Source organism: Nesoenas mayeri (genome assembly GCF_963082525.1).
Source record: "Nesoenas mayeri genome assembly, chromosome: W".
In the NCBI taxonomy this organism is placed as follows: Eukaryota; Metazoa; Chordata; class Aves; order Columbiformes; family Columbidae; genus Nesoenas; species Nesoenas mayeri.
The window spans coordinates 271681-298512 of record NC_137553.1 but is presented as its reverse complement, the minus strand read 5'-3'; the positions used below and the strand labels follow the sequence as shown (position 1 = coordinate 298512).

At 43.2% G+C, this 26832-nt stretch overlaps 1 protein-coding gene across 1 annotated transcript in view; it reads left to right on the top strand.

Moving 5' to 3' along the window:
* Positions 1-26832, top strand: part of LOC308051399 (alpha-2,8-sialyltransferase 8E-like) — a gene marked incomplete at both ends in the record, with an annotated part of 89404 nt that overhangs the window by 49065 nt on the left and 13507 nt on the right. The window contains 2 exons of the mRNA XM_080361831.1: positions 18641-18733; positions 20888-20974. Of these exons, the coding sequence (XP_080217957.1) occupies positions 18641-18733; positions 20888-20974 (180 nt within the window). The remainder of the gene's footprint in view (positions 1-18640; positions 18734-20887; positions 20975-26832) is intronic.

Below are 26832 nucleotides of genomic sequence, written 5' to 3'. Positions count from 1 at the left end.
TCAAGATTGGTTTTGTATATTTTGTATTATTTTCTCTATTCTTATTAGCAGCATTAGTAAAACATCTTTAATTTTTTCCAACTCTCTTCTCTCTGTCCTTCTTTTTTCCTCCCAATCGCCTCTCCTGAGTGGAAGGGGGGAGAGGGAGGGGCAAAAAGGGGGAAGTGGGGGGGGGAGAGGGGGTTAACAATACATCTGCCAGGGTTTTATTGTCACCCCGCAATCTTAACCCTCGACAATGTGTGTATCTATCTGTCTATCTACGTACATCTACTTTTGTCGCCTTTTTTGTGTATGCATCTATAGTCTATATGCAAAGCCTTCAGTTTAGACACTTGACATGTGAAAGAACTGAATGTGGCACAAAGACAGATTTCTTCCTGAAGACATGGAAGCATTAATAAATATGGATTTCCCTCTCTAGGCACCCTTGACAATTGAACCATCATTGACTGCAGGACAGGGAACCAAAACCCTTGACTGCAAAATACATACTAGGTATAAATTCCAAAGGTTATAATATCAATCGAAGATGCAAATTTCAAATCTGTGTCATATTAATGACTGTGGAGCTGAGTGATGAGGATTTTGAGTTAAAGTCTATCTGCAACATATATTGCACATAAGTATGTTATAGATATTATTTATCCATTTGTCTATTTTCTGAAAGCTGAGAACACAGCAAAATAAAAAAGAGCTGTACAAATGTGGAGGTAAGACTAGAGGTGAGACTGTGGGGTGAATAACAGCAGAACTATGTCATAAATATTTCACTGTTTAACTTTGATCACCTTGTTATAGTTGGCTGTATTTTGCTTTCGTAAACTGTATCCAAGATTCTCACCTTATCTTGAAATTTCACAGGTTGTATACAAGTTTTAGTTCTGAAAGTTAGTTCTGTTAGTTCTCAGTGAGTCCTTATCTTATCTTGAACGGATAGAATGTGCTGAGGATGCACATCTAAGAAATCTGAGTATTTTACATGGTTTTATAATGAATATAGGAATAGTGTGCATGTGCAGTGACAAAAGGTGAAATGTTCACGAGTGAAGAAGACTCCTTACTTCATCCTGAAGACCCCCTGAACGACCACCAGAGGACACTGTGCATGCTTAGAGTAGTTCCAAGGTGTTGCAACTGATATCGTGAAATAGTGGTGTAATCTGATGAATATGCAATACATACGTTGTAACCCTAATGAATATGTATGTAACCAAATTGTATAAATGTAGTGGAGTTCGAATCAGTGGTGGAAGCCAGCTTTGGGTGCAAACCCCTGGTTTCCCAGCGCTGAAATAAAAGCACCACATATAACTACGTCCGTGGTTATGTGTCCTGTTTGCTAACAACCTTTCTTACTGTGTTATCACTAGACATCTCCTGAGAGTCTTAATTGACTCCCAACTTCAGGCAGTTGATATGAGTTGAAAACAAGCCTTCCTCTAATGAATAATTCTTTTCACCAAATGGAAAACTTGCAAGCTACATTTTGCCAACCTGATTTTATTTGTCTATATTTACAGGGCTCCAGAGAGATGTCTAAAGTGCACAAAACTAATTATATGTCAGCATAAATACCTTTCACTGCATGGCTTTGCAGTTTATTGTGTGTTATCACCTCCTTCTGAAAGGTTTGGTGTTTAAAGATGTTACTTGAAACAGATATTAATATGCTTTTCATTAGCTTATAGCAGTCATTTATATGTGTATAGATACATGTTCATTCATACATATGTGGTATCAACCCATGTATATTCTGTAACTACTCTTTATGTTTTAGTCATGTAACTTCATACATTGTGTAGAGACATTGACAACTCATTCTGTAGGAGTGATTTATTAGGTGAAAATGAAGGACTTCCAAAGAAAATGCACATTAAGAGAATAAGTGCATTAGAACTGCCGGGCTTCACGAGAGTAGTGGCCATATCAAAACCAATCTGAAGATTAAATATTGCATGAAAAGGATCGAGTAGGACAGAAATGAAGAATGTCATGTTATCTGATTTCAGTAGAAACTGATTCAGACTTTAACTAATGTACAAAGTTAAAGTGTGGCTTGCAATTGGAATGTTTTTCACTGTCCAGGAGAGTTCATTACACAGTTTCGGAAAATGAGCCCTATTCTTGTTGTCCCAAAAACAGGGTTCTTTACCTGGTGTGCATACAAATGAGCCAAATTTAGCACACAGAGACAAGGTATTGTTTATTACAGAGTTGCACAAGTTTGGATGCACCAATAAAGCCAGCCTACCAGAAAGAAAAGTAACAGCCATTATACAAAACAGCCATTATATACAAAATCTTATCATCTTATCACTATGCTCACACCCTAAAGAGCCAATTGTTTTTACATTTGCATATTCCATTACATAATCCTTTTAGCGTATAATTGTTGATTTTCCATGCAAGAGACAGAACCTGACACACCAATGTGATGTTCACAGAGTTCACTTTATTGTCGGACCGGGCTAGCTTTATAGCAAAGCTGCCCTGTCCACGCGCCTTACAACAATGTGATTGGTTGTAACTCGTGCTATACAATAACATGATAGGCTGCATGTACTGTCCACGCGCTCTGCACGCGTGTGTCCGGCGATTGCTCACTCATTGTTACCTTCTCATGGTGCTCCTTTTGTTTCTTTTGTCTCTGGCTTCACCTCTCAGCCAGGCTGGGGACAACCCCATCCCCCCGGGGCAGGGGGGGAGCTCTGCCACTACATCTAATGAGCAATGTTCAGCTAAAGGACACTTTATCCAACATTCCCAAGATATGTGTTAAAGCAAGACTCAACTAATTGTGCGGACTTCAAAATGTTTAAAGCTGCAAGGTCAGTAGTGTCTGTAGTTCATGATTAGGTGCTTTGCAAGTCACTCTTTATTATATGAGCAGACTGACCTAAAATTGAAAGGATTTATATATCTTTAGATTAACAATTGCAGACAGGATTTATTCTTTTAAGTGATGACAACATTCTGATTGCAGACAGCTCCACTGTGCTGGAATCACCAAACTAACTGAGGCTTTTCACCCCAGTGCATAAGACACTTCTTCAGATTGTGTAGAACCAGTCCATGAAGATGAAAGCTAATATCATGATCTTGGCTCAGTATGTGGTGCAGCTGATAGTGTGGATCATATTTGTGGCATCTGATATTGCTGTGGGTAGATACTCAACACAGATCTCCATTTGCTGTGGCTTTTTGGGCAACAAAAGCTTCGTTTCAATGCATATTGCATTGCTGCAGGTCTTCTAGGTAGCAAAGAAGTTGTGAGTACTTGCAAGGGGTAAAAGTGAAACATTCCACAACACCTCAAAGCCATAGGTATGTCTACTTTTAACTAAAGGAGGACTAGATGGGCTGCAGGCTCTTTGAAACCCCCACTCAGATGTGATGTGAACCATTTGTCAAATACTGGCTTATTTTTGGTTCTTATTTATCAACCCTTGCTCCGATTGCTACCTTTTGTTTTTTGTTGCGTGCTTACAACATCCTTGTGGGGAATCAGGTAAAGGATTCTATCTATGCTGGTTATGGGAAACTACTTACTAGAGCCCTGAATCCTCTGTTCTCCTGTTTTGAAAATCACTGGGATTGTGCATCTTCATGCTTAAAGCATTTTTCATTGCCAAGAAGCTGTCTTAATGATGTGATGATCTATCTACCATCTTGGTTGGGTTATGGCGTTCTCTGACACATTCAGTCTATCTGAGCTGAAGACAGAGTTCAATGTAGGACTTAGGTGGTGAGACCACAGAAGCTTTTGACAGATGAGTGGAGACATGAGCTTTATACTCTTGGGCCTGTCAATTTGTACACTGAATTCTCTGATATGACTTTGTCCCCAGTGCCTACAAAATAGAAAGTGTAATCAATCGGATTAATCAAATACACATTTCACAAGAATGAATGTAAGGGCTTGAGACATCGGACCTCATTGGCCAGGAGAGTAGCTGAGGATGTTCCTTAAGTCATAGTGCTGAATTCCTCATACAACGATACTAAAATCTTGAGAACCACAAGAAATAAAAAAGGCCATTGCTTGCAAAAATAAACTAAAACGTGTTTTTCGGTTTTTTTGAGATGTTATTGATATGTAAGTGTTGTCATGTGTTTTGTTATGCCTCCTAGGTGGCCATATGGATAACAACATCAGCAGCTCATTTCAGTCAGAGTGATGGGAATGGGCCTGATTAAAATAGCCAAACAGCAGTTTAGTAAAAATTGCAAGTCTTTTGAAATGACATTGATTAAATAGGACTCCCTGCAGCATAACCCACTGCTGCTTCTCAGGAGCCGATGTTGTTTTATTACACTGACTGTGAAAGAAAAGAAACACCAGAATCTCCTGTAAAGTACAGGGTGTTTCAAAAAGATGGATTCAATTTGAAATCACTGTATCTTGCAACCACAAACAGCCCATGAATGAAACTCTTACAGTCTGTACAGCAGGTAGAAGGAACATAGAGCATTTATAAAAAGGTTACTAAAACTTGTTACCTCATTAAACTGTTTGTATTAATAAATTTTTGTGTAGTTGTAACATGTTGGGTCCATCTTTATGAAACACCCTATGCAATTGAATATACTCTCCAATAAATCATTCTGGGGGTGACACATTATAGGTCTGTTTCTGCTTTAGCTCCTGCTGTTGCACCCACAGCTGTTGCAGTAGAGCTGTGTTGGGTACTATATTAGTCCGAAGTTTTGGAGAGACTTAGGTCCCAAAGAAGTGAAGACATGAGAAGGGAACAATGTGGCATTGGCTAGAGTGGATGTTTGGTCAATTCACGCGGCTGACGTGGGCAGCAGAGCCAAGCAATCCCAAATGATCTGTGTGCCAAGGCATGAAGATGAGATCAAAATCAGAATGGCAGTGAGCAGCCAGCACCAGTTTGCCAGTAGCTTTCATAGTCATGATGAAAAACATATCCTGAGAGTATCACAGTTGTCATCTTAACTGTACAGATGTGTAAACTGTCTGGGAAGTCATAGCACCAGATCAAATAAGGAATCTGGAAAAGGGGCATCTCTGAGATATGACAGATGGATGTATGCACTTTTCTGAGGTTACTTGGGAAGTACGTAGAGCTATCAATGAAATGCTTTTAAAGGACAGAAATATAAATACCAGTCCTCTTCTGTGGAAGATCAAACTTATGGATCTAGGGATGGTTCATGGAAGTACTTCTGTGGGGTTTTTTTAGGGAAAAATCTTTAATTTGGAAGACAGGCAGGGAATCTTGGGAAACTGCCCTTGTCTTGGTGGATGGACATTTCTGATGCCATCTGTTATCAAAACCCAGAAAAACTTGCAATGCTGTAAGGAGACAAATCTAGCCAAACATTTCAAGATATCCTAGGTGGACGATCAGCAGATTCATGTTGGTCTCTTCTTCTACAGTGGATGATTCTTCATTCTCCCAGTCCCTGCCTTTGCCTTCTGCAACTTGGGCAGTCAGACCGGAGCACTTGCTGGTGAAGACTGAGGCAAAAAAGTCACGAAGTACCTCAGCCTTCTCCATATCCTGGGCAACCAGGTCTTTTGTTTACTTCCAGAGAGGGTTTGAATTTTCCCTAGTCTTCCTTTCATCACCAACCTACTTATAGAAGCTTTTCTTCTTGCCCTTGATGTCTCTGTCCAGATTTAACTCTATCAGGGCTTTAGCTTTCCTAACCTGATCCCCGGATGCTGTTTCTCTGTATTCCTCCCAGGCTTCCTGTCCTTGCTTCTACCCTCTGTAGGCTTCCTTTTTGTGTTTGAGTTTGTCCAGGAGCTCCTTGTTCATCCATGCAGCTTCCTGGTGTTTCCACCTGACATCCTCTTTGTTGGGATGCATCGCTCCTGAGCTTGGAGGAGGTGATCCTTGAATATTAACCAGCTCTCTTGGGCTCCTCTTCCCTCCAGGGCTTTGTCCCACAGTACTCTACCAAGCAGATCCCTGAAGAGGCCCAAGTCTGCTCTCCTGAAGTTCAGGGTAGCAAGCTTGCTGTGCGTCCTCCTCACTGCCCTAAGGATCTTGAACTTCACCATTTCATGGTCACTGCAGCCAAGGCTGCCCTTGAGCTTCCCATTCCCCACCAGCCCCTCCTTGTTGGTGAGAACAAGGTCTAACATTGGCTCCTCTATCACTTGGAGAAGGAAATGATTGTCAATGCATTCCAGCAACCTCCTGGATTGCTTCTGCCCTGCTGTGTTGTCCCTCCAACAGATATTGGGGTGGTTGCAGTACCCCATGAGGTCCCAGGCTTGTGAACATGAGGCTGCTCCTATCTGTTTATGGAAGGCTTCATCCATTTGGTCTTCCTGGTCAGGTGGCCTGTAGCAAACCTCCTCTATAATGTCACCTGTCCCCAATCTCCCTTTAGTCCTGACTCATAATCTCTCAGTTGGTGGCTCCTCCATCCCCAGGTGCAGGTCCATGCACTCCAGCTGGTCATTGACATAGAGGGTCACACCCACCCTCTTCTCTCCTGCCTGTCCTTCCTAAAGGTTCTGTATTCTTCCGTTCCAACACTCCAGTCACAGGAGACATCCCACCATGTCTCACAGTATCACAGTATGTTTGGGATTGGAAGGGACCTCAAAAGATCATCTAGTCCAATTCCTCTGCTGGAGCAGGAATGCCCAGGGGAGGTCGCACAGGAACATGTCCAGGCGGGTTTTGAATGTCTCCAGGGAAGGAGACTCCACACCCTCCCTGGGCAGCCTGTTCCAGTGCTCTGTCACCCTTACTGAGAAGAAGTTTTTTCTCAAATTTAAGTGGAACCTCTTGTGTTCCAGCTTGATCCCATTACCCCTTGTCCTATCATTGTTTGCCACCGAGAAGAGCCTGGCTCCATCCTCATGGCATTCACCCTTGATATATTTATAAACATTAATAAGGTCACCCCTCAGTCTCCTCTTCTCCAAACTAAAGAGACCCAGCTCCCTCAGCCTTTCCTCATAAGGGAGGTGCTCCGCTCCCTTAATCATCTTCGTTGCCCTACGCTGGACCCTCTCCAGCAGTTCCCTGTCCTTCTGGAACTGAGGGGCCCAGAACTGGACACAATATTCCAGATGTGGTCTCACCAGGGCAGAGTAGAGGGGAAGGAGGACCTCTCTCAATCTACTAACCACCCCCCTTCTAACCCACCCCGGGTACCATTGGCCTTCCTGGCCACAAGGGCACAGTGCTGGCTCATGGTCATTCTGTTGTCCACCAGGACCCCCAGGTCCCTTTCCCCTACACTGCTCTCTAATATGTAATTTCCCAACCTATACTGGAACCTGGGGTTGTTCCTGCCCAGATGCAGGACTCTGCACTTTCCCTTGTTAAATTTCATTAGGTTATTCCCTGCCCAACTCTCCAGCCTGTCCAGGTCTCTGGATGGCAGCACAGCCTTCTGGCGTGTCAGCCACTCCTCCCAGCTTAGTGTCATCAGCAAACTTGCTGATAGTGCACTCAATTCCCTCGTCCAAATCGTTAATGAATATATTGAATAATATTGGCCCCAGTACTGACCCCTGAGGCACTGCACTAGATACTGGCCTCCAACTAGACTCCGCACCATTGACTACCACTCTCTGGCTTCTCTCCTTAAGCCAGTTTGCTACCCACCTCACTACTCTATTGTCTAGACCACACCTCCTCAACTTAGCAACTAGGATGCTGTGGGAGACTGTGTCAAAGGCTTTACTGAAGTCAAGGTAGACCACATCCACGGCTCTGCCATCATCCATCCACCTTGTTACATTCTCATAGAAGGCTATGAGGTTGGTCAAGCATGACTTACCCTTGGTAAAGCCATGCTGGCTGCCCCTAATAACCCTCTTATCCCTGATATGCCTTGAGATGGCACCAAGGATAAGCTGTTCCATTACTTTCCCAGGGACAGAGGTGAGGCTGACCGGTCTATAATTACCCGGGTCCTCCTTCTTGCCCTTTTTGAAGACTGGAGTGACATTTGCTTTCCTCCAATCCTCGGGCATCTCTCCCGTTTCCCAAGAGTTGGCAAAGATGATGGAGAGCGGTCCAGCAATGACTTCAGTCAGCTCCCTCACCACCCGCGGGTGCATCCCATCTGGACCCATGGATTTATGGATGTCCAGACTATTTAATTGCTCCCTAACCCAGTCCTCATCGACTAAAGAAAACTCCTCCATTGACCTGGCTTCATCCGAGGTCTCAGGGGTACAGGGCTCCCCAGGACAGCGTCCGGCAGAGCAGACAGAGACAAAGAAGGCATTCAGTAATTCTGCCTTCTCTGTATCTTCCGCCACCAGGGCACCCACCCCATTCCTCAGTGGGCCTACATTGCCTCTGGTATTAGTTTTATCTGCTATGTATTTGAAAAAGTTCTTTTTGCTGTCCTTGACCCCTCTCACCAGCTGTCATTCTAAGAAGGCCTTAGCTATCCTAGCTGCCTTCCTACATCCTCTAACAGCAGCCTTATATTCCTCCCAAGTGGCCAGCCCCTGCTTCCATGACCTGTAAACTCTCCTCTTCTGCTTGAGCATACCCAACAGATCCCTATTCAACCACGCAGGCCTCCTGGCTCCCTTCCTTGACTCCCTACGTGTGGGGATGCTCTGATCCTGAGTGTGGAAGAAGCAATCTCTGAATGCAATCCAACTATCTTGGGTCCCTTTTCCTTCAAGCAGCCTTGCCCATGGGATTTCCCCCAGCAATTGCTTGAAAAGGCCAAAGTTAGCCCTGCTAAAGTCCAGGGTTGCAGCTCTACTTGCTGTTGTGTTCCTGCCACACAAGATGCTGAACTCCACCATCTCGTAGTCACTGCAATCCAGGCAGCCCCCAACCTTTACTGCTTCGACCAGATCCTCCTTGTTAGTGAGGATGAGATCCAGCAGTGCACCTCTCCTAGTCGGCTCCTCCACCATCTGCATGAGGAAGTTCTCGTCAAGGCACTGGAGGAACCTCCTGGACTGTGGCTGGCTGGCTGAATGGTCCTTCCAGCAGATATCAGGGAAGTTAAAATCCCCCACCACAACCAGGGCCTGTGCCTGTGAGGCCATTCTCAGCTGCCCATAGAAGGCCTCATCCACTTCCTCAGCCTGATCTGGTGGCCTGTAACAGACGCCCACAACAGTGTCACCCCTGCCAGCCTGCCCCTTGATCCTGACCCATACACTCTCAACCCGCTCCTCATCCACTCCTGGGCAGAATTTAGTACATTGTAGCTGCTCTCTCACATAGAGAGCAACTCCACCACCATGCCTGGCTGGCCTGTCTTTCCTGAAAAGGACACGGCCATCCATGACCACATTCCAGTCATGTGTGGTGTCCCACCATGTCTCTGTAATTGCCACCAGATCATAATCTCCCGACCAAACACAGGATTCTAACTCCTCCTGCTTATTCCCCATGCTGCGCGCATTGCTGTACAGGCATTTCAGGGAGCGAGTAGAGCACACCCATTTCTCCCTAGGGGCATAGGAGGCCACCCAGTCCTCATCAGTTTTAGAATGCTGCCCCACTGGGACAAGCCCAGCTACAACCCCTTTCCCCTTCGAGCCTAGTTTAAAGCTCTCCAAATGAACCCAGCTAATTCCTGTCCCAGCATCCTTTTGCCCCTGCGAGATAAACCTTTCCCACGTGACACTGTCCGGACTGGTGTCTTATAAAACCAACCATTATCAAAAAATCCAAAGCCCTGCCTGTAGCACCAGTCTTGGAGTCTCTGTGATACCTATAAGACCACAGCCCTGCTGGTATGCACATGTGTCTATCTATTTCCTCTGGTTTATTAGAATCATTCTGGTTAGAAGAGACCCTCAAGATCATTGAGCCCAACCCATGCTACATGTGTTTGCACAGAGGTGTTTAAGTTGGAACCCTGACGAAGCTGACATACAGGATGGAGTGGCTGGAATTCCTTTGTGTTGCTCTTCAGGTGTTCTCCTGCTGATCTGGTATCCTTCTCCAGGCCCTGGGCATCTACTGCTGGCACTGGCATCAAACTGGTAGGAGTGGGATGGATTGAGTTTCCTCTCCCCCAGCAACTTTAATTTCTAAAAAGAAAACCAGCCTTGAACTAAAGATGTCATTTTTATCTTAAACTTCCAGGCATTGGATGCTATTTTTCCTTGCTACGCTATATTGAAAGTGCTTCCTGGTGCAATGTCTCCCTACTCAGTCGCAGTATGTTTAGATTAAGCTTCATACACCTCTCATACTTCTTGGAACCCAGATAATTTCTGCAGGTCCTTTCGTAACTCTTGCTAGTGTCTCAGACCCTCAGACCAGAAATATCAGAACTGGATGCAGTAATTCAGAAGAGCTATTACCACATAATGTAGAATAAGATGTATGACCATCTTCTCTTGCTTATATATATATTTATTTTTTTTACATGACACAGTCTCCCCAGGGAAGTAGTCACATCCTCAAGCCTGACAGTATTCAAGAAATTATTGGATAACGCCCTCAGACACTTGGTGTGAATTTTGGGCTCGTCATATGCAGAGAGAGGAGTTGGACTCAATGATCCCTGTGGGTCCCTTCCAACTCAGGACATTCTATGATTCTATGATTATAATGACACCTTTTGTTCCTAATTACAGTCACATACTGAAAGTTCATGATAAGTTAGACATCTACGATATCTAGTAGCATTAGAGATGAAGATTGTAAAGGATTTAAAACAGTTAATACCAGTGACATTGGCATCAGCAGGTGCTAGCCAGGAGGAATGTGAATCATCTTTTTTTATATTTGTTGTCCCCAAGGAGGAGATAGTGAGATATTTTCATTAACCTGTATAAGAGAAGATGATTGCTTCTCCAGCCTCCTCCTTTGTGCCCACAGCTTCTCTCTCCGTTCAGTCTTTCAAGCACCATCATCCTGGTGTGGACAAGTCAACATAGGCTCTCAAATGGCAGAAACAACACATGCAGCAATGTGATTTTTTTGTGCCACAGCCCTAGTGAAGTGTGAATGAATCTAAGGGCATCAAACATTTCTGCTTCACTTGCCAAGTCTCAGAGTAGGGTGATCTCATTTAAATGCAATGGCCTCAAGTTGCATCAGAGGAGGTTTAGATTGAATAGCTGAAAAAATTCTTCCCGGAAAGGGTTGTTGGGCATTGGAACAGGCTGCCCAGGGAAGTGGTGGAGTCACCATCCCTGGAGATGTTTAAAAGACACGGAGATGAGGTTCTTAGGGACATGGTTTAGTGGTGACAGTGTTGGGTTAATGGTTGGACTCAATGATCTTGAAAGTATCTTCCAACCAAAATGGTTCTATGATTCTAACATCAGTATGTCCACAGGTGTTTTGTTAGGTGTAGTATGGAAGGTCATTATTATTTCCATCAACTTAAGGGGCTGTTCTTGTTCTTGGTGACAATTGTGTAGTCTAGGCAGCGTCTATGAGAGCAGAGCCCAAGGTCCCTGTTTTTGCCTGCCATGGACTTACTTGTCGATCAGCCTCTACATCAGCTCCTTTATCTGACAAACAGGGATCATGTCTTCCAAATGGGGTTAAAGTAAACTTAGGAGAATATGTCATGTGAAGTGGTAGAACACACTCTTTGAGGGAAAAAGTCACTGTATTGATGTCAGGCCCTTAAACCTTTTAACTGAATCTTCATGGAAGCATAGAATCATATTATAGAATCATTTTGGTTGGAGAAGACCTTTAAGATCATCCAGTACAACCCTTAACCTAACTGGCACTAACCCATGTCCCTAAGAACCTCATCTCTGTGTCTTTTAAACATCTCCAGGGATGGTGACTCCACCACTGCTCTGGGCAGCCTGTTCCAATGCCCAACAACCCTTTCCAGGAATAAATTTTTCCTCATATCTGATCTAAACCTCTCCTGGTGCAACTTGAGACTATTTCCTCTCATCCAATCACTTGTTACTTGACAGAACAGACCAATGGTGTTTCATATAAATATTAATAGCAGCAAAGGCCAGTGGGATTTGGTTGCTCACTCACAATGGACTCTCTGATGAAGTCAACACCTAGTTTGCTCTGCTCTGGATGAGTTTTCCAGAGCCCCTATAGCCATGATATCCTCCACCTCAGCAGTATTTTTGCTACAAGGGTCTGAAGATCCCATGCTGGCCCTGCCAGATGTTTTCAAGTCCCCATGTGCTTTAGGGAGTGTGCTCTGGAACCCTTGCAAGGTTCCTGAGTAGGGAAGGTGAATTTAGACCCAAGACTGGCTGTGGATCTGCCCATCCTGATGAGTGCAGGCACTGCTAATTGAACAGTTCTTTTAATAAGTGCTTAGTAGAAGCCTGCAGGGCTTGGTTAATTTATTCTCATTTCTTAGTCACTGGATGATGTATATTTTTTGAAAGATCTTTGTTTTTCCTGCAGGGTAGGTGGAATACTTCCCACAATACCCTGCTCTGTTGCAGTATAAGCACTGTAGCCTCACTGCAAACAGTGCAGAACCAGCACTGCAGAAGCGAGCAAACAAGGAGTTTTTTGCAGGAGAAAATGGCCTAGTTTAAAAGATGCCTGACAATTACACTCAATTATATTTTAAAACCTGTGTTCAGTATATCAGACAAATCAGTGCCTCAATCCAAGTGTCACATGAAGGCAGGATTGAAGTCTCAGGCTTTTTAATCCATGTAGCATGATCAAGAAAAACTGACTTTTGATCAAAGCAGGAGCAGCCCAACTGCAGATGACCTAAGATTTAGCTGGGGTACTGGGAAACCAAATCTGTCTCTCACTAGTGAGCTCAGCAAGCTGCTTGGCTGGAAGTGAGGCTGCGATAGGAGACATGAAGGCTACAAAAGAAGAAAGTCTCAGTTAATCAAAAATGGAAAATTACAGAGTGAATAGCATCTAGTTTCTGGGCATTCAGTACTGAGAGGCATAAAAAAAGAGTCCTCTCTGAGCACTTGCAGCTTGTGTGGAGTTCAGGTACAGGATTTGATCTGGGAAAAATGTAGATTTGAAAGCTACAATTGACCTGAAGGGACATAGAGCAGTGGGTCATGTGTAGTGCCTGGTACCCTGGAAAAATGTGATCCCGTGTGCAACTATGCATTTTGTTGTGATTCAGTTGTTGTTGTGTTCCCTGTGGTAAAGAATAATGACTTCCTCTGTTGGTTTTCCTGCAGACTTGTGACCTTTGAGGGATAAAAGTTTTTTCAATTTCAGAAAGGGAAGTGAAGGCAAAGCACGGAGAGAACATTCTAGCGGTGATGTATATCAACTCTCTTTTACGGATATAAAATATAGAATCATCAAAACATGGAATCATTTTGGTTGTAAGAGACACTCAAGATCATTGGGTCCAACCATAACCTAACACAGTCACTAAACTATGTCCCTATGAACCTCATCTCTGCATTTGTTAAACACTTCCAGGAATGGTGAAAAATGACCGTAATTCTTCTAAAGCTGAAACAGAGCACTTTTTCTGTAGCAAAATGAGTATCATAGTCAGGTGTGTCACTCTTCACTAATCAAGAGCATAAATCAAAATAAACTGCCCTACTGTCAAGGTTTAAGGCAAGGCGGCAATAAACCATGGCAGATGCTCCCTGTTACCCCCTCACTTCCCATCACCCCTTTTCTTTAGATTGGAAAGATGATAGGAAAGATAAGGGAAAAGGAAGAGAGACTTCAAGTTTTAAAGGGTTTTACTAATGCTACTAATAAGTAGAGAATATATATATAAAATATACAAAACCAATCTTGAATGCTCAATGTGGAGATGGCGCCACTCCAGCAGCAGGAGCTGGGTGTGTGGAGCTGGCGGCTCCAGCAGGTGCAGCTCAGGCCCCTGGAAGTCATGGGCGGGACTTCACAGCAAACGGAACCTGGTTGCAGGATGCAGGGCCTGAGGCATGTAGATCACAGGCAGACAGACAGGGCCCTCTCTAGATGCCAGCCATAGTCGAAGAGAGAGTGACCCTCGTGATCGCCCTCTTATATAGGGGATATGACGATTATGGGATGGAATACTCAGTTGGTCAGTTTTAGTCACCTGTTCCATCCACCCCTCCTCAAACACGCCCCTCTCACGACGGAACATGGGAAAACTTATCAGTCTTTCTTGGCTACCATAGTAATAAATCTAAACATGAACTTCTTCAGCATTCTGTTGGTCTCTTATCAGCACCAAGTACAGCATCCGAGGAAAAATATGCAGGCTAAAACTCAGAAAAGTACAGCCACCTGGAAGAACTGAGCTGAAAGAAAAAACACTAAAAGAGAACTGGTCTTGTTTTTAACAAAACCAGGACACCTACACCCTTGTTTCTTAGCTGGATATTAGACTGAGGAAGATGATGGGGAAGACGGTCTCCATTTGTGCTAAATAAGCTTTCCGACAGGCAAATATATCTTCATTCACAGGGAACTACATGGCATAGAGTGGGAGCTAATAGACAGAAGCAGCACTTAGAGCCCAGCGAGTGGGTGAGACATGCTTCCTCTGGAGAACATGGGGGGCACTCCAAGCACTCCCAGCAGGACCATTACTGGAGAGAGTCCAGCGGAGGGACACAAAGCTGATGAGGGGTCTGGAGCATCTTTCTTATGAGGAGAGACTGAGAGAGCTGAGGCTGTTCAGCCTGGAGAAAAGCTGAGAGGTGATTTTATCAATGCTGATAAACATCTGCAGGGTGGGTGTCAAGAGGATGGACCAGACTCTGTTCAGTGGTGCCCAGCAACAGGATGAGGGACAACGGGCACAGACTGAAACACAGGAGGTTCCATCTGAATATGATGAGAACCTGTTTTGACGTGCCAGAGCCCTGGAACAGGCTGCCCAGAGAGGTTCTGGAGTCTCCTTCTCTGGAGACATTTAAAACCTGCCTGGATGTGACCCTGTGTGATCTGCTCTGGTTGAACCTGCTTTAGCAGGTGGGTTGGGCTGGGGGATCTCCAGAGGTCCCTTCCAACCCCAACCAGTCTGTGATTCTGTGGCCAGGCCCTTCTGAGTGGAGGAACTGGGTTTAAAACACATATGGGGAGGGGTAGAGAGAACCAGTGTTGTATAAAGGCTGTATTCTGGAAAAGTACAATGTGAAGCACTTCTTTGGGAAGAGGATGGACAATGCTCCATGCAGTTGTCTTTGCTAATTTGCCTCAGTGTCTGAAGCAGGAGGGGGATCACTGTGAAGCAAATAAATAAATACATAGCATGAACACTCAGGCTAGACATGAAGAAGAAATTTTTTTACACTGAGGGTGGTGAGAGCCTGGCCCAGGTTGGCCAGAGAGATGGTGGATGAACCATCCCTGGAGACATCCCAGGCCAGGATGGATGGGGCTCTGAGCAACCTGAGCTGCTGAAGATGTCCCTGCTCATGGCAGGGTGACACTGGGGGAGCTGGGAAGGTCCCTTCAACCCAAACTATTCTGTGATTCTGTGATTCTCCCAGCAGAGAGAAAACTGGTTTTTTTAGTCTGTTGACCAGATACTGTCTTGAAAAGTCCTTAATGCTGTTTGTTGTAGCATCATTAATACTTGCAACCTAAGTGCATCAGTGGCATTTACACTTATGAGGCTTTAGTGTCTGACTACCTGCTTCAGATGTGGTTCAGGGCTTATGAATGACAGCAGCTCAGTTTGTTTCAGTTGAGTTCACCCCATGGCCAATAGCATCTTCTCCTCACTTGGTGCAAAAGTGACACTGCTGTCAGTGTCCCCTGCCTTTGCTGTGGGAGGTACATAGCTGTCCCACCAGCAGCATGTCACCCGGCATGTGTCACAGGTCCTCCAAGGTGCCAAATGGTGAATTCGCCACTCTCAGTGACTTTGATGGAAAAACTGGAGCTATCATGGGAGTCAGTGACTTGCAGGACAGTCCCGTGCTTTTTCAAGCTATAGGCTATCAACACAATGCTGCCTCATGGATTTCCTTTTTCCTTATTTTTTACCTAAACCTTTCCTCCTTGCCCTTCTGCCTCTTCAGTAATGCATCCTTTTTCATTTCTATTTTTCATTTGTGGATTGGGTAAATGGGCAACGATTAAAGGGATGGCTGGGTCTTGGGAATTTTCACCTCTGTTTCATCTTTGTCTCTAGTGCTACGGGCTGAAGCCAGCTCTCCCCTGCTGTGACGTTCCCACATTAGAACATGTGCTGTTTGACATCTGAGCTGCAGTTCTTTGACTTGGCAGCAGAGCCAAAAGCGCACAGGAAAGATAAAAATACCTGTTAATTTAGATTTTTGCCATTCTTGAGGCACATGCAAGGTACTGAAATCCAGTGTTAGGTAACAGGTAAGGATGAGGCTGATGGTCATTGCTATCCCCCTTCTTCCAGAGAGGTAGGAGTGGTATGTAACGTGCTGAGTGTTGCATGGGGATGTATTCCTGCCTCTAGCTATTGTGTGGAACATACACATTCATAGTCCCAGTCTCAAAGAAGCAAAGTAAAGAATGGATACTGCAAAATACAGTAAGAAAAAGGACTGTTGCAGAAGGATGAAAAAATTGGACTGATAGCTAGAGGGGACTCCTTCACCCCTGTAAAATTCTGTGACCAGTAATAAGTCCTGTGGTGTTGCCTCCACAGAGAGAGATTTCAGTTAAATTTGGGAAATTTACATCCACCCAGGGCTTTGGCCTGGTGCAACCAGGTGAGTTTGTAATCCAGTTGTATTTGGAGCAGCTTTCAAAATACACAAGTTGCTCATCTCCAGCTCAACAAGTCAAGGATGCAGGAGATGTGCCAGTGCAATGGATTTCAGCTGTTCTTTAAAAAGGCTGAATGTCCAGGTGAATGGTTGAGTTGGAAGGAGAGCCCAAGCCTTTGGTGAGAGACCAGATGAAGGTTCATGTTACATTAACTTTATCTCCCTTATGGAGGCTGAGGAAAGGAAGTGTTTTCACATGTTTGTCACTGATTATGAAGTGCTTTAAATACATAGTTTCTTCTACAAAACCCATGAAAATATATTTGTTGCCTTGAAGACTGTGCAAACACATTTCCAAATAGTCATATTTTTTCAAGATTGCTGAGCTATTTTTTTTTTTCTGACAGTAATCAGTTTACTTCTTTATTATGAATTTATGATGTTCTTCTAGGCATGGCCTTCTTTTCAGTCTCAAGGTTTGTGCCTCTCACTGGATCACAGAATTGGGATTTGGCAAAGCTGAGGTGGTGAAAACCTCAGGGAGAGCTGAAGGAAACACTTCTTAGAGCAGTGTTTGACAGCATAGGACCGTTCCCAGTTGGTAGCAGGTTGTTTTGGGAGGCTCTTGTTTTTTTTTCAGTCACATACTATAGCCCTTTTCTCCGTTCTATGGGTTTCTCTCTTCCCCACTTTGATTCATCTCTGCATGTGCTTAAATGGCAAAATTCAGAAGCTTCTGACTTTTAGATGCTTCTGGCCTTTGGAGGCACTTTTGAAGAAACCTGAGGATGTTTTTTGGACACTCTCACTTCCTACAGTTTCCCTGGGAGGTGTGAGCTCTTAGTACTTCTCCAGAACAGATCAAACTTTGGATCCCCCCAAATTTTGATATTAACTATAAACATGAACTACTATGAAAACTAACAAGGCTTTTCCTATTTAAGGATTATTTATTCAGAACTGAAGAGACATCGGGTCAAACATGAATGTTGATGTTATTTTAAAATGACACAAAACCAAAACATTATATTTCCAATGATGGTTTAAATAAAGTTCTCCCAGGAATCTTGTATTTTTCTTTCATATTGAAAATTCAAAAAATAGCTTGGAGTTACAGCCTTATGAATTCTGCGATTTTAAAGGATCCATCAAAATAACTTGCTCTAGCCTTTGTCATAATACCTATTCCTCCAGGTTGTCTACTAGTATTTCTTCATCATGCTCACAACTGCTGTGTATGGGTATGAGCAGTTATTAGGTGATAGGTTTTAATACAGACTTCTAATGATAAATACAAAGCTTGGTTTAAACCCCAAAATCTTTTTTGTCATTTCAATACAGTCTCGTTGAATTCCCTGGACAATCTGGGCTTTCTCTGGCCCCTAAACATAAGCCATAAGCCATTGTGTTTTGTTTCCCTTTCACTGCAGTCTGATGGTTAAGGCAAGGGAATTTAATGAAAAAAACCAAAACATTTATGTCTATATTTTAATTAAGAATAGCACTGCCACTTGTGATGTGTCTGAGCATTCAAATCCCTTCGTTGTCAAAACCATCTCATTTTTTTTTGAGAATAAAATTTGAATATACCAAAAGAGTAAATCCCAACAAAAAGCTCAGTTGTGTAGAGCTATCCAAGTCTCCACAGACAAGATGCAACCTCCAGGACTTTGTATTCTACCTCAGAGCAAAATTTAAGGAACTGGTTTTTAAACTCTCAGCACATCCAGGCACCCAGTGGATGGGAACAGTGTTCCTCAAGTGATCAGAGCTTTTCCCCTGACTTTCAGCTACGTGCTGACTGCTGGTAAAGGGAGCTAGTCCTTGTTGGTACCTACAAGATAGATGATCTCTATTAGGGATAGAAAAACTGGACATGGGTGGCAGTTCTACAATCAACAACCACATCTATGTTTTCCTGTGAAATTATAACCTGCCTATGGGCCAGACTAAGTGTAGACTTAAGTTAGGCAGAAATCATAAATGACAGTTTTAAGCAAATTTCTGTTGATGTGTAAGACAAGTATTCTAGTCTAAAGCTTTTTTATAATCTTTTTTCCTGTTCTTCTTCAGGTATTTTGAGTTTTATGAAGGGCCTTTGGAATACAACTCTACCAAATGCCTGGAATTATGGCAGGACATCATTGCGGTGAAGGTTTTATCTATGTAAGTATGAATGAATGTTTGATAAAAATCTACTTTTCAGGCAGGATGAAAATTATAACCTACAGTAAGATTGCCAAAGATGCAAGGCTCAAGAGATCCCATCAGTAGGGATGTCATCAGAGGTTCCTGAGGTTCTTTTTTATGCTCAAGTAGTGACATTTGAATTTCATCTGAGGTCCATTTGAAAAAACTGGAGGCTTTTCATATAGATGGAGGCATTTTGGTCAGTGTTTGGAATTAAATACAGTGTATGTAATATTATATGTAATATTATATTCCAAGTCCTCTCCTCACGGTAACTGAAGAGTAATAACAATCAAACTGACTCATAGCAAGTGTCCATCTAGCTTAAGGCTCTATCATTGACAGTGGTCAGTAGTGAAAGGCAAGAAATGAAGGAAAAAGGTTATTCCTTTCTGATAACAAATACTGGCGTGGGCACTTGGTGAGTGGTGGATGGTCACTAAGACTACAGTAATCAGAGTGGACAATAGACCTCTCTGTTAATTTGTTTAGATCTTTTCTGAGCCAATTGGTATTTTTGACCTCCTCAATTAGATGTGAGTTTCACAAGTTAATAACACTCAGTGAAAAGTAGGAAAACGTGATTCTGAGAAAAAATAGATTTTCTTTTGTGATCCTGTATGCACATCAGTAAGTTAATGAGTTGAATGAGATGTATCCATGAAGTCATAGAGATGGAATCAGGCAAAAAGGTGGGGCGAACTCAAAAGACAGAGCAAAGCAGGATTTTTTGTGTTGCCCTTTTGCATTTTCAGCGTTGCACTGAATTTGGGTGCTTAGATTGTGCCTAATCCCTTACCGTATCTAAAACCAGTGGTTTAGTGGTCTTACTGACAATCCGCAAGGCTTATTAAGGTCTGTAAAGTGCACTGAGAATCTCAAATGAAAGTGCAGCTGTACAAGTGCATACCATTAAGCAACCAAGCCTAGAGCAAATACAATTTTTTACTGTAGGCCTGCATTAATTTTGAGCATGTCTCCACTGCTCACTTTGTGCATAAAACAGTGTGGGCTATGTCCTTGTGTCCTGCATTTGGTATTGCATGAAGGATACACAAGTAACAACTTTGCACTGCTTGCTGGCTCGCAGTGCTTAAAAATAAATAGAAGGGGTGAGAATGCGACACTTCTGACAATGTTCTTCTGAAGATGGGGAGTTTTAAATTGCTTTTCTGCATACTTGTCAGATGGTACAGAGAATTACTAATTTCTTTACATCTTTTCCAATGGTACATGAAGGTAGTGGACTCCTGCTTAGCTGGATAAAGTTAGCCTTACTTTTACAATAGATGCCATTTGTCATTAAGCTCTTTTATTATGCTGGGTTCTTCTGATGTGCTTGCTCATAACATGCTATGTTTCCTAATTCAGCCTTTATAGTAATGGAAGATTTCCAAGTTAATGTGCTCTGGTGGGCTACATAAAGTGCATGACCTAATTCCTCCCTGTAACTTCCACAGCCTTAGAAATCCTAAGTTCTATTCACTTTAAAAATATAATTATATTAGAAATCTTTGCTTTATTCAAACATTCGAAGCCCTCAAGACTGAAAAGAACTCATTAAGACCTACCAATCTTGAAAAAAATCTCAGATTTCAATATTTCCTAAGCAAATTATGACATTGGTCCCTAGCTCTAGGTTGTCGCAAGGCCTTCATGATCTCCATTGTCCAAATACAGAAGAATATATATGAACTCTAAGGTAGAAGTGGTTGGAATTGATTATATCACCAAAAATGTGTCATCCTGTATCAGCCTAGTGGAAGTAAGAGTGTCATTTTTTGCTATAACTAAAAGTAGATTAACAGAGAGGGAGGGAGAGATCCTTATGTAAAGAGCATTTCATGTCCTTTTACGATCACAGATGCTAATCCATACACATATGCTCTTGCAGTTTATTAAATGGATTTACCAACAGTGCTGTTCTGTAGGATCTCATAGATCAAGATAACCTCCCCAAAATATAATGGTATCTGAAGAGAAAAAGAAGTAAAAATAATAAATTTTGCACAGGATAGACTGGTTTGCCCTGTGAAAAACCTACTGCATGGTACCCTGCCTGCAGGTGCTTTAGGAAACAAAGCCCTTGTAAGAAAATGAATTTTTATTTTCTTTCTTTTAATCTTTTAGGGTGAAACAAACAGAATTGTTTGAGAGATGGAAGAGCCTACAGATGTGCAAATGGGAGATGAATGTCACAGAAGCTAATTTATTCAAGTAAGAATGGTCCACATTAATAAGACTAAGATTTACTTTAACTTGAGTTTAGCTTCCTGTAGAGAAGTCAAACCTTCATATGGATAGAAAAAGTAAGCATCATAACACTGTTACTGTTAGGATACTATCCTTTTGAAACCATGTGGACTTTTCTTCTACTTTACAAAGGCAACAGCAAGAGGGAAAGAGAGCTCTTCCGGCATGTGGGACAGTATTCCAGGAAGGGCAGAGAATTGGGTACGGGAAAGACTTTTCCAGGTATGATTCTGTCGAGGGTTTAGATTGCAGGGTGACAATAAAACCCTGGCAAATGTATTGTTAACCTCCTCTCCTCCCCCACTTCCCGCTTTTGCCCCTCCCTCTCCCCCCTTCCCACTAAGGACAGGCGATTGGGAGGAAAAGAAGGACAGAGAGAAGAGAGTTGGAAAAATTAAAAATGTTTTACTAATGCTACTAATAAGAATAGAGAAAATAATACAAAATATACAAAACCAGTCTTGAAAGTCTCAGCAACTGCAGGGCCGGCAAGTGAAGTCCTGGACTGGACTCTACAGCCAACCGGAGCTGGATTCAGTCTCTCACTAGGCCTCAGTTCGCAGGGACGACTAGCAAGGTCCTCTCCTAATGTTGGCCATAAGGAAAAAGAGAAAAGGGTCGAGATCCTCATGATCTCCCACTTTTATATGAAGTATTCACGTGAATGGAATGTTATACACAGTTGGTCAGTTTCTTGGTCACTTGTTTCTCGTTGCCCCTCTCGCGAGATGTCCATCCATGCTTATCAATAACTTCACATTCCATTGCTATGTTTACCAAAACATGTATCTGGTTCTCCAGGAAAATGCAGCTAATATGAAGGCTTTAGCTGACAGGCAAAATTCACTGAAAGAGAAACTTGTTTTTTAACAAAACCAGGACATTCCACCCCTTATAATATGCCATTCACTGAATACTTAAACCTTATCAATACAATCTATCAACACAATCTAATTAATCACTACTACTATATGTATATATATATACATATGTACATATATACACACAAGTAATTTATGTTAATCAGTGGACCATCCTTTGAAAAGTTCATTAAGTTCATTTTGTCACAACAGTCTCCCAGGGCAGGAAAAATGGTACAAGTGCATCTCATGACCACTGTTTGTGGGTTAAAGACATCAACTTCGAAGAAGTTGTCAGGCGACAGTTGAAGAGGCTAGCTCAGGTTTCATCATCACTGTCTTGATCTGGAAGACACTTATTAAACACTGTTAGTATGGCAATTCACATCAAGCAGTTAAGTATTAAATATTTTCACCTAAACTCAAATCCCCTTGAGGTACACACCAGACTTCTCCATCCTTAAGCACCACCCACTAGGTGCTGCCAGGTCCCTGGGCAAAAACAATCCCATTAATAGGCTTGCCTTTGCCTGAGGCAGGAGTAACCGACTGCCCTTCCAAACGTTTTTCATGTGTACTACAGGGACTTTATATGATTTCACAGTACAAAGAATTTCTGATTGGGCAGGCCAGGCTCGATTGGTTGATGCCCTAGTATTGACCAACCAAGTAGCTTTTGCTAAATGTGATTCCCAGTTTTTAAAGGCTCCACCACCAAGTGCTTTTAGTGTAGTTTTTAACAAACCATTGTACCTTTCAATTTTCCCAGAGGCTGGTGCGTGATATGGAATATGATATACCCACTCAATACCGTGTTCTTTGGCCCAATTGTCCATAATACTGTTTTTGAAATGGGCATCATTGTCTGATTCAGTTCTTTCTGGCGTACCGTATCGCCAAAGGACTTGCTTTCCAAGGCCCAAGATAGTATTTCGGGCTGTAGCATGAGGTAAAGCATATGTTTCCAACCATCCTGTGGTTGCTTCCACCATTGTAAGTACATAATGCTTACCTTGACGTGTTTGTGGAAGTGTAATATAATCAATCTGCCAAGCTTCTCCATACTTATACTTTAACCATCGCCCCCCATACCAAACAGGCTTTAACCGTTTCACTTGTTTGATTTCGGCGCAAGTTTCACATTCATGAATAACCTGTGAAGTAGTGTCCATAGTTAAGTCCACTCCTCGATCGCGAGCCCATTTATATGTTGCATCTCTACCTTGATGCCCTGAAGCATCATGGGCCCACCGAGCTAGGAAAAGTTCACCTTTATGTTGCCAGTCCAAGTCCACCTCAGCTACTTTAATCTTAGCAGCTTGATCCGCTTGTTGGTTGTTTAGATTTTCCTCGGTGGCTCAACTTTTAGGCACATGAGCATCTACATGACGAACTTTCACAGGCAGGCTCTCTAGCCGAGCAGCAATGTCTTGCCACAGTGTGGCAGCCCAAATGGGTTTACCTCTGCGCTGCCGGTTGTTTTTCTTCCATTTCTGTAGCCACCCCCACAAGGCATTTGCTACCATCCATGAGTCAGTATAAAGTATTGGACACATTTCTCGTTCAGCAATGTCCAAAGCCAGCTGGATGACTTTCACTTCTGCAAATTAACTAGATTCACCTTGTCCTTCAGTGGCTTCTGTAACTTGTCATGTGGGACTCCACACAGCAGCTTTCCACCTTCGATGTTTTCCTACAAGGCGACAGGATCCATCTGTGAACAGTGCGTACTGCTTTTCAGTCTCTGAAAGAATATTATACGGTGGTGCTTCTTCAGCACGTTTTACTTCCTCCTCATCTGGAGACATCCCAGTCTTTGCTTTCTGACCAGTCTGTAATCACTTCTAAGATCCCTGGGTGATTGGGACTTCCAATTCGAGCTCGTTGCGTGATCAATGCAATCCATTTACTCCATTTAACATCAGGGGCATGATGTGTAGAGGGAATCGTCCCTTTGAACATCCGAAAGACCAGGAAAATCAGACAGCTGTTCAATTTTCTCAGTGTCCACAGCTGCTATACCAAATGCCCACCTATACCCTTTTGGGTCCTTAAAATACCCTCTCTTGAGGTAGTCTATGCCAAGGATGCATGGAGCATCTGGACCAGTCACAATGGGATGCTCTTGCCATTTTTTTCCAATTAGGCTCATTTCAGCCTCTACAACAGTCAGTTCCTGGGATCCCCCAAACAATATTGATGAATTGTGTTACTTTATAATTAGAAGGAATTATTGTGCACTGAGCACCAGTGTCCACTAAAGCTTTGTACTCCTGGGGGTGTGTTGTACCAGGCCATCGTATTTGTACAGTCCAATAAACTCTGTTATCCCTTTCCTCCACCTGGTTGGAGGTAGGGCACCTCTAATTTCTGTTTTGCACAGTCTCTGGGTGTGAATTAGAGGTTCCTTCAAGAGCATCAGAATCTCTTCTGCTCCTTTTGTAAACTGGAGCAGCCACCTTCCTAGGAGTTTTGCCTTTTATCTCACGTACTCGTTCTTGAAGTTCTGACGTAGGTCTTCCATGCCACTTATTCATGTTTTCTCCCTGCTCACGTAGGGAGAACCACAGTGAACCTCTTTTTGTGGGCTGCCTCTGTCCTCTCTCTCGAGATTGGAAACGCCTTCTCCTAATAGCTGAAACATAGGTTTGTGCAGGTCGTGAATGGTACGTGTCTTCTCTGAGTTCTTTGATTTCTTGCAACAGCTTTTCAAACTGGTCATCAGATTTTTCACACAGTTTCTCCACAGCAGAGACACAAGCCCGTAGGGAACCATCAAGGCTGTCCTCAAAGTTCCAGAGCTGCTCAATCACTTCAGTAATATCTTGTACACCTCCAGCTGACCAGACCATTCCTGCCAATGACTTAGCACATGCAGGTGGTGCACTTTGTACAAATCTGCGCCACAGAGGTCGTGTACAATTGATTCCATCTGGGTCTGTCCCCTCTTGGCTGTTTGGTCCAAAATAGATGACCTCTCGCACAGCTAATTCTCTCAGAAACTGGATAACTCTCTTCATAGTATTCAATTTCCCTAACTTGGATATACAATCTTCCTTGTAGGGAAATCTTACTTTCATAGCTGCCAGGAGTCGGGTCCAGAGACTAGTGGCATTAGACTCTCTTGAAATTGCCCTATCAATGGTGGAATCTTTTGACAGAGATCCCACCTGCCTGGCTTCACCACCTTCCAATTCAATTGTTTCTGCCCCATTGTCCCAGCATCGGAGCAGCCAGGTTAAAATATTCTCGCCTTCACGACGACTAAAGTCTTTTCACAGATCTCTCAGCTCACCTGGAGAAAAGGACCGTGTGGTGGTCCCTTCATGTCCTCCCTGTCCTGGTGATGCCCCTTGAGTTGATGTTGGTCCTGTGCCATCACCTGCTGCACGAGTAGTCTTTCTAGTGACTTTCTTACAACCAGCAACTGATGCTGATATGGGTTTACCATCATTTGATTCATTTCCAGAGTCTGAATGACTGTCACAGTGATCGCTATGGTTACAGCAGCAACAGTGACCAGTGTGTGAGGAAGGGGGGGCTGCCTTGTTAGCCTTTGAGGCTGGAGAAGTCATGTTATCTGCAGCGACCTTGGCAGAGGAACTCTGTGGAGGAGCTGTAACTTCAGTCTGCGAAGCCGCGGTTGGGGGGGCAGTGCCTGCAGTGGCAGCTTTTGCTGTTTTGCTTTTTCTCGAGTGGCCAGGAGTGCTTTTTGCTAAAGCTTCCGAAGATGCACTGCAAATCTCAGGATTAAAAAGAGACGCAAACCTCCTGTTGAACGCCATTTCTCTTAACAGAAGCACAAACTGACACACATTCAGCAAACCAGATAACACCATCACAGTTCTGTCAAAGCTCCAATGATATTCAAAGCTCTCTAAAACATTTGCAACTGTCCTAGCGAAAAAACGAAAGTATTGTTAGTCAGCCTTTCTAAAGATTCGCTCGACCAATTAGCAAACACAGAGCCGTACTGCTCTTTAATCTCTCCTGGAGGCTTTTCAAGGTAAAGCAGAAACGAGTAGAAATTCATTAGCGGCTGCAGCATAATGAAATAAACCAGTGCCAAACCACACGGTATCATCAGAACCATAGTCCAGTTTCTTGTTATTATATAATGAATGCTTTGATTCAGAAAGAAAGCCCAGCACAGATATGGGATCACTGAACACAATGTAGAAAATAACTGATACAACTTATGCCATAACATCTTTAAATCAGTGTAATTCACTTTGCCTTAATACCACTAAATAATATCCGAAGCAAACAGACGTGCGAGTACCACAACTCTATGAGTTGGCACGGTGCGAGCGGCGGAGGAACAATCCATGACGACTCAATGTGAGTGATAGAGCATTGTTCACTTTATTATCTTCAACGACACATATTTATACAGATTACAGTAATTATGCCTATTTGTCATTTACTAATTGACTTAAGCTCTAAAGATCACATTTGCATGGTCCTCCCACTTGCAGTTAGCTGGCTATGCAAGTTCCGTGTTTCTTCAGTTCTCACTTCTTCAAAGTTGTTTATGAAACTTGTCAAGGTCACAGTGCCCTTGCTGTTTCTTTTCTGATCAGCAATTTCTATTGAGGTCTAATTATGCTAAGCTCCTAAGCTATGTCAAGCTACTAGCTTATTTCTATCAGAACAAGCTCTGATCGTACAATTGTTCCATGGACCCATGTCCGTTATCTTTGAGCCATTTCCTGACAGCACCGTGCCAAGAAAATTGAAAGGTATGTCAGAGCAGTAGAAAAGCCAAAAATCTTCAAATTTAAACCTTTCTCTCACCCCACGTTGGGCGCCAATTATCTGTCGAGGGTTTAGATTGCGGGGTGACAATAAAACCCTGGCAGATGTATTGTTAACCTCCTCTCCTCCCCCACTTCCCACTTTTGCCCCCCCTTCTCCCCCCTTCCCACTAGGGACAGGCGATCGGGAGGAAAAGAAGGACAG